General features: G+C 44.0%; 2 protein-coding genes across 2 annotated transcripts in view; one reads left to right on the top strand and one right to left on the bottom strand.

Annotated features, from left to right (window-relative positions):
* Positions 1-9071, bottom strand: part of hdm (meiosis specific with OB domains hold'em) — a 51695-nt gene extending 42624 nt beyond the window's left edge. The window contains exons 1-4 of the mRNA XM_050173385.3: positions 8789-9071; positions 7568-7717; positions 6283-6358; positions 2880-3081 (exon numbers count right to left, since the gene is read on the bottom strand). Of these exons, the coding sequence (XP_050029342.1) occupies positions 2880-3081; positions 6283-6358; positions 7568-7717; positions 8789-8951 (591 nt within the window). The 5' untranslated portion in view covers positions 8952-9071. The remainder of the gene's footprint in view (positions 1-2879; positions 3082-6282; positions 6359-7567; positions 7718-8788) is intronic.
* A 1210-nt stretch (positions 9072-10281) lies between these two features.
* Positions 10282-12235, top strand: part of LOC126525489 (protein argonaute-2-like) — a 34078-nt gene continuing 32124 nt past the window's right edge. The window contains exon 1 of the mRNA XM_050173379.2: positions 10282-10590. Within this exon, the coding sequence (XP_050029336.1) occupies positions 10521-10590 (70 nt within the window). The 5' untranslated portion in view covers positions 10282-10520. The remainder of the gene's footprint in view (positions 10591-12235) is intronic.

Genomic DNA, 12235 nt, shown 5'->3' with positions numbered 1-12235 from the left:
TTGAAGCAGTGCATATTTGTGCGCATCCGCATAAGGGGTGGAATATTGACACATGTAAGGTTATGCTACGTTGGTAGATTATTCACTTTTGGAATATCAGATAAGTCTATCTTTCTGTAAAAAGAGGCTTACTGAAAATGGCACAAAGCATAAGATGGGTGGCAACACCACTTTGAAATTCCTGCATGGTTCTGTGTGAAACCATGCTTTCTAAAAAAGAAAAAAAGGTAGGGTGAGAGGCGTTCTCAAGGCTAAATAACTATTTACTGACAAAGCTAGATAACATTGCATTCCAAAGTATGCAAATGTACACCCAGTAATTTTGGGAGCCTTTCCTGCGCAAGAAAACAACTGATATACTCAAAATTGCAATGAAATCTACATCTTCACATTGATATCAGAGGCACGGTTTGGGCGTGCTGTCCAAGTGGAGAGGTTTGGCCTTTGCTTCCACTAATAGACTTAAGAAGTACAAGTAGAGTTTTTAACAAGTATTTTACCTGGATCGAGCAATTAAGTTTTTTTAACATCTAAAAAAATGTGCTGTCAGAGACAACTAATCTAAAACATATACGCTAGTTTAGATAGCGGAGTGGTCTTTCATCATCAGCAGCAGGAGCCTATTTTTTTGTCCACTGCGGGACGAAGGCCTCTCCCTGCGATCTCCAATTACCCCTGTCCTGCACCAACTGATTCCAACTTGTGCCTGCAAATTTCTTAATTTCATCGCCCCACCTATTTTTCCGCCGTCCTATACTGCACTTTCCTTTTCTTGGCACCCATTCTGTAACTATAATGGTCCACGCATTACACGACCTGCACAGCTCCATTTTTTCTCTTAATGTTAACTGGAATATCGGCTATCCCTGTTTGCTCTCTGATCCCTCTTAACGTTAGTATGCATTTAATTTCATCAGGTTTCCATGTTGGTACATATAAATTAAATTTATACATTTAGGTGCGACTGTCTGGTCACGAGGTTAGTAGTAGAATGCCTGTTTGATTGCTGCTCCGCAGTTGGTTAGCTAGACTTTGATGTACTCAATGCCAGCATAAACAGGATCGTTTGTCAATTTTGAACCAGGCAGACTTGATTTGACGTGGGGGTTGTAATATATAGCTCTTTCACTCATGTAACCTACCACTGGTCAAGACCTTTGCATTTGGTAGCAAACCTTGCAAAGGAAAGAAATGTGTGTAAAGTCACAACCAATAGTTTGGAGGCTAATCATGTCGCAAAAATTTTGTTTTTGTTTGCAGTCTGGGCTTGCCGGTTGAAATTAATTGGTGCAGCCTTTGTGTTCTACCAGTGCAGTGTATTGAAGCAATCCCAAGTTATGGAGCTGTGCTTGAATAAATCTTAATTTTTTGTAGAAGTTGTGGTTTCCAAACTTTTGCTTGCAACGGCCCATATAATATGCACAGCATAATGAAATGTCCAAACCTCTCACAACAATTGCCACAAAGAAATCCTCAGGAAAAAAAAATGTTCGTAGAGCAGTCTTCTGAAGCCCTCAAGCATTTAATGAGCTAGTAAAGAAAATTTAACAAAATACGCTCAACCATGACCTTTTCTTTCTTAGACTAAGGTGCAACAGTGCCAGCGCACACTGCAAAGGAAATCAGATGGGATGTCTCACTTAGGTGAATAGCAGTAAGGACTGTGGTGGTGATTTGTTGGGCAAAGCTTATAAGGAGTTGTTTATGGTGGTTTAGTATATACATAATTGTGCCCTGAGAAAGGATTTTCTAGCAGTCACCATAATGTGGGTCACAAGGAGAAGTAGGGAGCCTAGTAACAAATATTCCATGCTTAACCCCTTGAAGGTCGATTTTTTTTTACAAATGCAGGGTCCAATATTTAATTGTGGATTTAAAATCTTCAGACTGGCCTATTTCGAAAGAAATTACAATTTTTTTATGGTGACCATAAAATGGCAAAAGAAAAATACTTTCCATAGGTAAACATCCATTGTCTATTCACGAATACAGCTGGACTTCCATAAATACTTATAATAAAAATAAAAAATTACATACACTGAAATAGGTCTATTCTGATTCAGCACATGGGTAGTAGTCCGCATCAGAGGAATCTCCACTCTACTCACTTTCAGCAAAGCAACCAGCACGCGCGCCCATAGTGTAAACGAATCGTGTATGCGAGTGCATACAAGAAAACTCTATGGTTGTGTACCCGTCAGTAAAACCAAACAACTCAGAAACTTGTAGTAACCTGTGTTGATTGCAGTAATCATTCGTTGCAACGCCAACGAGGGGCAATCAGTTTTCGCAAGCCGAGTCTCGAGAAAAGAAACGTGGGCATGGCAGCATCGTTTGTATACGAAGGCATCGTTAGTACCCGCCTGTGAACAGACGTAATTACACGCCTGTGAGCAACAGACAGGCGAGCACGTAGTGGTGACCATTTGACCATTTTGGTGACCAGATTAGGCATCAGTTTTTAGGGGCGCAACGAACGGAAACAGCCTGCGAGAATAAACCAAAACTAACCGCAGCACAAGTGCGGATGCGCAAGCATTCGCTAAAACGCCAGCCTAAAGAAGCCATGGAATGAAAACCAAGAGACTAAGGAGCAAATAAATAATTACTTCTATTCACACAGGGTGGCAGAACTTGTTGGGGAAGAACGAGTTGAAAAATTGGCGCATTTTTCAAATATAAGGATGGCGCCGTAAGTATACGGCATCGACCATTTGGGACTTGTTTGCGGCGCCATATATTTACGGCATTGCCAATCAAAGGGTTAATTGACACCGTAAGACCAGGCAGTCAAAATTGATCCGGAGCTGTATCATCTCTCTTAGCCCCTGTGTCTCTTGATCTGCATCCATCAATTAATCAATCAGTCAATCGCTTACCTTCTGGACACCAACAAGCAGGGAGACGTGCCTGTCGCTCATCTCCTGTCCGGAGTAGAGCAGGTCGGCAAGTGTGGTGACATGCGAGACTTCACGCAGAGGCACCTGCAGCAACGGTATGAGCTCGAGGAACACCTCCTCGTCAGCGATGGACACCTCACTGCAGGGCTCACGGTCAACGCTCAGCACCAAGTGGAATGGGCTGGACACATTGCATGGTGGAAAGGAGAGCGGGTGACTTAAAATTGCTGTTCTCAGTAATTTTATTTCTACATTCTGTACAAGAGAAATGCAAGGAACACGGCATTATAATTATGGCAGATTAGCGCAAATTAATACATGGACACAAAGAACAAAGTGGCCAAGGATGGGCATTTTGTTCTTTAATGTCAATGTATTCATTTGCACTAACCTACCATAATTATAATGCAAGGCCAACTAGCCCAACAGTCAGTCCTCCTGAGGGAACTTAGCAATCTTGAACATGTTACATACAAAAAGTAACCAATTGCAATTACATCACTCAAAAATGTAATTGATTACAATGACCAATTACTGCTCCACAAAAGTTACTAAACAAATACTAAAAAGCAATTGGTTACTTTTACGTTTCTTTCCTCCCTACTCTTACTAACGTTGCACAAGCAAATAAAAAAGAATGAGCTGGCCTGGCTCTTTCAGTGCACCCTCTGCAGCCCTGCAGATGTTGTTTATCTGTACAATCAATTGCTTTTCAGAACTTTTGACAGCCATCTTCCCTCATACATATATCACATATATCCGTTATAACGATGAGCAGACTTTAGTTTGTCAACATATACTGTTTAAGGCTTGTAGCGCAGCTCAGAAAGAACAAAAAAGGAAGGAGGTAGGAGCAATCAAAGGGAACAGAAAAAAGAGTGAGTGCTAACTTCCAACTGATGGTTTATTTCGTGACACAAAAGGCTACTTATGCACTCGGCAAACCATGTGACATCAAGAGATTACAAAGAAACCAAGCAACAAAACCAATAGTAACCAAGTGACAACATAATCAGACAGCCTGTGGCTGCAGTCGGAGATACGCCAATTCATTGCTTGATAATGATAATGAAGGTGAGCTTACACATGCATGGCCCAGTCCTCTTAGCTGTGATAAGAATCACAAAAATAAGTTCGTTAATTGCACACATTGTGTTGTTTATTGTTTTCCGCTCAAGTGTGGAAAACGTTACATTGGTCAAACTGGCCGGTGTCTGAATGACAGGCTGCACGAACTTGGTTAGAATGCTAAGAATTGTATTACAGCTGGGGGTTTCTTGCGCAGCACTGCAAAACGTGTGGTTGTGAACCTGTCTTAGAGCAATGCGTCATTCTAGGTCGTAGTTATAATCAGCTCACAAGAGAAATCATAGAAGCAAAGGCTATCATTGGTCTGGGCCATGCATGTGTAAGCTCACCTTCATTATCAAGCAATGATGGTGTTGCTGTGGTGTCACCACAGCGACATCACAGCGCTTGTGGTGTCTTCTCATCTTGTGTCCCTTCTGTTTTGTGCTGTTATCACCAGGACGGATAACCAACAAGCCCAACAAGGAGCCCAAGCTGCTATTCTAGTGAAATGCATTTCTTGTTGTATCCTGAGTAATAGTAAATCCACCTCCATGTCACCCAGAAGTGTTATTAGTGGCTGATGGTCTGTCTCAGTGACGAATGGAGGCCTCAAAGAAATTCATCAAAGCACTGTATGGCCCATGTGACAATATATGTATTTATATATGTCATATATATATATGTATATGACAATATAGGCAATAGTTAGTGCATGGCATGTAACATAGGCAATGTGTATGACTAACAGAAAAGGCTCAGTAGAAGACTTGAGAAGAACAGCATAGTTGGCCCAGCTTTCTGTTTTTCTATGGAGCCCTTTCTGTTAGCCGTGAATGATACTTGATGTATTGTCGTGACAAGGTACCGGTGGTAAATCAAGTGCAAGCCCTACTTGGATGTGTAAAGCCATGCAGACAGGACCTGTCGTGTATGGAAGTGACGCCCTTTCCTGTCCTGTCGTTCCTTCACATTGTACCGTGCCTTTACACTGCAACCAAATACGTACCAACTACCCTGGCAGCAAATAATGATGCCCTAAAATAGTGACAAATGTTCACAAGAAGATTGAAGCCCCAAGTGATGAGCAGTGGTCCAACAAGGAATGTCGCTTAAGCCAACATTTGGAGAAGGGGACTTGGTCTTTGTCAGTACAGCAACTGCTTTTGTTAGTAGCATTTATTTACAGTACGCGTAACTCGCTCTCTACCACACTCAATGGTAAATGAAAAGGAGAATAAGCTGATGCATAAAGTCAGTGTTGCCTCAGCTACTAATTTATCATTATGTCAGCTGGTTATTGCACATTTTTTATGATCTAGTGACAAAGTTTGGTGGAATGTAATTATTTTGGTGTCTTCCAGAAAAACAATAGCAAAATATACTACTTCAGATTTTTAAACTTTTTCTGCCACTTTCTACAAAATCTTATACTGTTTCAATAGATAAGTGCTAAAGCACAGTGAACCTTTTACTGTGCACAAGCAATACACGCTTTTTTTTTATTATTGGGCTTAAGCATGAGGTCCAAAACGCACTACACGTTTCAGATTTCACCTACCAGATGTCATCTGAGGCCCTCATAAAACTAGTTTGAAGCTTGGAAAAGGGTGTCTTGTAAATACTTATGGTGTTCAAGATTCTTTGTGCGCTATGTGGTTTTTCAAAACGCGCACAGCACTAAGAATTTAGGGGGTTATTATGTTGAGTTATTGCTCCCAGCCGGCGCAAAGCAGAAGCAATAATGATCATTAGATTCGTGCCGGCAAAAACTTCTTTTAAAATACCTCTTTTGTCAGCCCAAATAACCTACTGATTTTTTCTGATTTTTCAAACAAAGATCTGCTACAAATTCTTAATGACCGGTAGTAACACTGCGTGGAGTAGGGTGAAGGAAGTCTGAAGTGCTTTGGTGGGGGACGGGGGGGAGGTAGTTGGGATAGTAAGGGAACAAGTAAGGATACAGCTGTCAGTTCCTCCAAAAAGCAGGGGTGACAGAAACGGAAAAGAATCTACACATGTAAGCAGGCATCATGGGCACACATGTGCACCACTTATTACGTTGTGAGCTACTACCGACTACAAGTTTTCAGAGCACAGGATCTGCAGAAAAAATGAAATTTAATTCCAACCATCTTGTCTGTTTCAATATCGAAAGGCACAGTGCACACTTTCCCAAGCAACTTCTCCACTGTGCCCCTCAGTTCTAAGATTATTTGCAAAGGCACTACAAAACTTAGCATTCTTGCAGCATCAATCCTTTTAAAACTTCCTGTAGTCGGTCGTACAATAATGAATGTGCATGTAGACTCACCTGGATGCATAAGGTGAGTATAACTCTTGGGTTGATCCCATATTCCGGTTTCTGACCACGGCATTGGTCACACATACTGCACATCACACAAAAGATTATGAGGGGAGAGGCGGTAGGGATCAGTGAGATAATGCAGTTCTGTTTTCAGTATTTCTTGGTGCCATATTATCTTAAAGTCCACATATAAAGTCAACAGTAATGCACATGTGGAAGATCTTAAAGGTGCTGCCGCCACACTGCACAAGGTTTGGTGTATTTCTCGCTGAATAGCTTCTCTAGTGCAAGCTCGAGCTTTCAGATGCTTGGCACGTGGGTCGCATAACTGACGGCAGTTCCAGCAAGTGTGTCAAACAATAATACAGCAACACCTGTGCATATAATGTTGCTTCATAGGTATCCATAAAGCACACATACCTCTTAATATAATAGCATGTGATGGTCGACAGCTTCTTTCATTTTCTTAGATTTCTTATATTTGGAGTACCCCATTTTTGGGTGATTGGGTGATGTGCCACTATATAGATACGTACCATTCCAACACAATGAGTTTATAATTCTTAAATTCATGCCAACTGAGGGACGAGAGGTGCCACAGTTTAAATACTGGCGCTTGGTGATGAGTTGGTTGTTGAACGCCTTTGAAAACAGAGTACGAAACAGGTTAGGGATGAAGGAAGCAGGCAACATATGAGGATTGCCCCTTGTTTAGTACATGCTGTTATAGTTTTCAGACATGTTCAAGGACTGGCCACATGAGCAGCAGAGTAATAACACTGTATGCTGCGACTCTTTCCCCAGCCTTGACTGGACCATACCCGAAGCTGCAATTCAGTCTTCAATTAAGCCAAGGCATAGTCCCCAAAAGTCACTGAAACCAGAAGTTGAAACAGTATGCAGATCGTGACTTTGGGATGTAGAACCTCATAATTTCATCTTCTATTATTATTATTATTATTATTATTATTATTATTATTATTAAAGGCCTCCTCTTGAGCTGATATGAAAATGTCGTTTAGATACAGAAAACTGGTATTTACGAGGTAACCGCGAGACAAGAAACGGCAGTTTATGAAAAGCGGAATGACTCTAAAAGATCCAAACGCCCAACAGTGCGGGTGCTCGTAAAATGAATACTGAAACAAATCGACGCCCGATAGCGACGGCAGCATTACAATAGCGACATTTTCTGCTGACTCCCGTGAACGGCTAGCGGGCTCCGAGATTGCCTCGGCGGTGCCCGTGCGATCTCGGAGGCCACGGCGGGATACATTCAGTCCATACTGACCGCAGTCTCCGATGCGGAAGACGGCTGCCACCTGCGCCACTTGGCTCCTGTCGCCCCAGCAGGCGGCGTTCACTGTGTCGCGCAGGGAGTCGCGGAGCGTGAAGTTGAGGACGCTGCGCTCCGCGCTGCCGCTGCGGACGCCCGACGACGCTGTAAAAAAAAAAAGGGGGGGGGGGGGGGGGAACGTGACATATTCTAGCGTACTCGCCGGGTAATGGGTCGTACTAGCAATAAGCGAAATTCATGATTTCCCGCAACGCACTTAACTCCTACACGTTGCCCGCGTTCGACAATGTCATCCGTGTCTTGTCATTTTAAGCCAGGTCAGGTCAGGTCAGGTCAGGTCAGGTCAGTTTATTTCCTTAAAGTATTCTAGTACACTGTACTTAAAGGCCCCTTTATCAGGGGTGTTGGCCAATCAGAACTGTCAAGATGGTGAATGGGAATTCGGCAGTGTCTAGACCATTTCTTCCGAAAGAACAAGTTCTCCACTTAGGCCACAGGCCACTGCATGGGCCACTTCCACTTTTTTTTCCTAATAAATATTTGTCTACCCCCGCTTACCGCTACGCGACGCGCCGGGAAAAGGTCTATCAGGCTTTTAGTCGTCTGATTGTATGGCGTCCGTTCTTGTCAATCTTGATGAATTACTATCACTAATCTTGTTAAGCATGAGAACGAATACCGAGAGCGCAGCCTTTCCGCAATGTAAATGTGAATACAGAAAAACTTATTGCATGGCCCTACATCCTCCTGGCGCACAGCCATTCCTTTGAGTTCGCACTATTTGCAGGTGACCTTTTCGGCTCTCAAGTTGGCTACGAGGACGTATGCAGTAGGCAGAAGGCCAACAATTTGTTTCATTAAAACATATATTACGTTTATTAAAGGATGGTGCGCGGTGTAAGTGAGTTGAAAGTATGACTGCAGGGCCATATTTTTATGACCGGAAAGCTGTGCAGTGTCACGTGCGCTGTGCGTTAAGAGGAAAGATGGAGGAGTATCGGTCTCCTGGTCAAAGTATTAGTATCTCCAAAATGCAAGAATACGGCTTGTGGTTATGAATAAATTACATTGTTCATCCACACTGCTGGTTATCGATTTCGGCCATGCATTCGGCTCTCTAGTGTCCTGTGAAGTGAAAACTATACTGCGCCTCTCGTGATATCGCGTTCCATTTGTGACTGACGGCACAATTACTGCAGCATTTGTCAAACTTACCCGAGCTGACAGCGATGGATCGAACAGCCTGTTTAGCAATAACAATGCCTAAGACAGTTACTTTGGTTGCGTTAGGGTCCAACCTGTCAATCGATGTCCTGTTGAGGACAGCGTCGCGTTCCATCTGCGACAACGCGCTTGCACTGGCGTTAGATGGAAACATTACAGATCCAAGTAAATCACACTGCGATTGTTCGAAATTCAGATCAACTACTCATGCATGTACTGCAAGTTTGCGAACCTTAAGCTTGCCCGGACTCCTAGTGTCAAGTATCTTTTAGAGTTTTAAAGGGTGAAGCCAGACTTCGTCTGGCATAAATGGGACCTGTTACTTAAAGTGCGGTTTCAGTTGTCTGTTCAGTAAAGCGTTTTTATTTATTATCATTAACATTTTAATGCAACTAAACCAACGGATGTGCTATCAAATTTGCGATTAATGGTCTTCTGCTATGTTATAACTGCTAAAAGTTTGGTGAAGCGAAATGGAATAGGCATGGTATTTTTCGTCTGCTGCGATAAGCGCCCCAAGGCATCCGCATAGCTATCTTGGAAAGTAGGTTTGTTCATGAGCGCACAATTACAGTGCTTCAAATTTCTATCTGTCTTTCTTGCATTTAGACCAAGAGGCGCGCACATCTGTTCTGAAAACTTCGAGAGCACTGCCACGCGCTCCTCTGGGTATATATGCACGTAGTCGCTTCGATTTAAATAATTTCAGTCGGCATTGATTGCGAGCTTGCCGTAATAATATGCATGTTGTGGACATTCCAAACTACACCAGAACAGCTCTATCGAGCCTAAAGTCTATATTTTATATATTTTTTACGCACGGCACCCTGAACTTATAATTTGTGTGTCAATTTGGCAGGTGGACTGACTTTTGAATGTGTGTCCGCGAACATCTTTCAAATGAGTATAGTTTTAATCGCATTTCGTCAACTAGTGTGTAACGAAATTACTATCAAGTACTGTGTATAATTGGCGTCTAAATAGCAATTAGCTTGAACTTGGTAATGCACGATGAAGAACGACGCGCGAGCGAGAGATACAAAGGCCGAAGCCGATCTCGTGGCGTCGTCTGCTAGTGTGCGCTGACCACAATGACCCGGTTGCATGCGTTTTCAGCCCGTAGGAGGGCCACAGCTGAAGGAAATAAAGTTATTTCCTTCCTTCATGTGGGAAAGCATATGCAGTAACTTCACTAGTATGCAGAATGTGCTTAATCATAGAAAAAAAATGGCAAATGGCACCGAACCACAAAGACCCGCATTGCAGGCGCCAAAATAAAATTGGTGTCGCCGTGCCCGCAATTTTGTACATTACAGCCATCGCTTTATGGTTACGTCTATGAAGAAAAAAAACTTTTGTAAATTGCCTAGAAGTTCAGTATAATTTTTTCGCCCATGGTTAGAAGTTCCACAGCAGCATGCACAGCAGCCACTGTGTTAAGGGGGCGCAGCGAGCGCTGAGGCTCCTATACAAGGTCCTGTGGTTCGGCTGTCAGTGTGGTCAGATGGCGTCTCGACCGCTAGGGCTCCGTGCCGCCCGTCCGTTGTTGGCGGTTATTGGAAGCGCTTGCGTCTTCATGGAGTGCGGCCTCTGTGGCCCCTGCTGAAGTTCACGCAAAAACAGCGCAGGAGTCCCCTTCTGCAGTGCGTCGCGACAGCGCCAGCAACGTCAGCTTGGAAACCAGAGAGTGGCGTGGTTACGACGAGTGTCGTCGACGTAAGTCATGCAGCGGGGCGGCAAGCGTGGTGGCGGCCCAGGGCGAGGCCCAGCCCGGGGCAGAGGACGTGGCCGCGGTGAGAAAGACATTTATTGCTTGTTTCTTGATGCAGCGCGCGATCGTGTCTCTTGACGATATGGACGGAGCGACCTGCCTCCCGCGTCTGTCCGCTTCCGTAGCGTCTCAACGTCAGCTTGCGGCGTACGCTTATAGCTGTATGCTTGCATGTTTATATATGAAGGCATTGACAGAACTCGCGTTCCTCTTGCGTATGGACTCTGAGCATCTATTTGTGCGTGTGTTGCGATTCTCACTTAACTGGCAGGAAAAACAAAGGTTAGGCCTCGTACTAACTCTGCGTTGGACGCCTTCGCACTAGGCTAGTGTATAATGCGGCTTACTAGTATATGTTGCGAATTTGGCGCGAGGTAATACTCGTGCGTGTTCGTATTTTGTGTTCGTAAACCGCGTGCTGCAGTTTAACGTAGTATGCTGTTTAATTCTTGACCACGGGGTCGTCCAGACTACGCTGAGCGGGGCTCGCACTCAATAAGTGCGCGGTGTGCTATAAATGAAAGCACCGGCCAGTCCAATGCGTGGAAACTGTCCGGATTTGGCTCCTTAGTCGCCTCTTAGATGTAGAGTGAGCTGACGAGCTCCCTAGTACATTTGAAATGTTCAACTTTGAAAGCAGAACTATAGCTTCGATGGCAGCTGTAATGGCGGCCGTTTTCAGGCAACTGGGGTTCGTGTGCATGTTGTCCGGGCGTCAGAGATTGCTGTGTTCTCAATAGTTTTTTTTTTTTTTTTATTTAGCTCATCTGAGCGCTCAAGGGGGCAAGGGGGGGGGGCTTATGGGGCTTCAGCCCCCCCCCCCCCCCCCCGAAATTTTTTCGTGCTGACCATGCACTGCCGACCAAAGCAACCCCCAGCGCCGGAAATCATTCTGGGTTTTGTCTAGAATGTCTTTTTCACGCTCGAAAATACATTGTTTGACAAATTATAACAGTGGCTTTTTCTGAGATGCGTAGATTTATTGGGACACTTATATGTATATTTAAATATCTTGTTGCGAGGCTTTGTGTATACGTGCATGAGCTTTGTTTCCAGTGACACTTTATTGCCCTTTATCAAGCTGTATCTTCGCATTTGTATATTCCATTATATCTTCACATTTCTAATGTACGATGGCGAGTCAAATGAAAGTGAGCCAACCCACCCCGCGCAATAATGGTTCGGCTCATTATCTGCGAAGCATGCGCGTAGCACACAAGCACCATTTACAAAAGTGACATGCAGGTGTGAGGATGAATGTACATTAATACTCTCATACACTGGGTTGAACATGGTTGCGTGACGTAATGGATGCTCCAGAAGTTGAGCAGCGTGGTGTTGAGGTTTTTGACTGCTGAAGGTATTTCGTAAAAAGAAATTAGTTGCCGTAGGGCTGCCGTGTCCGTTGAACATCGGATTTCATTGGCCACTGTGAAGCGTTGGCGCGGACGGTTCGAAGGACATGAAAGTTGCAAAGATGATCCAAGACCGGGCCAAAGTCACCGTGCAATCACCCCCAACACAATTGTAAAGGTTGATGAGCTGATTAGACAGTAACGGAGGATAAGCATTGATGAACTGGCAGAGCGTGCGAACATCAGCCACGCTTTTGTTCCCACCATAATTCATGAACATCTCGGTTATCGGGCCTTGTGTGGGTAATGGAT

Source organism: Dermacentor andersoni, chromosome 8 (assembly GCF_023375885.2).
Source record: "Dermacentor andersoni chromosome 8, qqDerAnde1_hic_scaffold, whole genome shotgun sequence".
Classification (NCBI taxonomy): domain Eukaryota; kingdom Metazoa; phylum Arthropoda; class Arachnida; order Ixodida; family Ixodidae; genus Dermacentor; species Dermacentor andersoni.
This window is presented reverse-complemented; position numbering and strand designations above follow the sequence as displayed.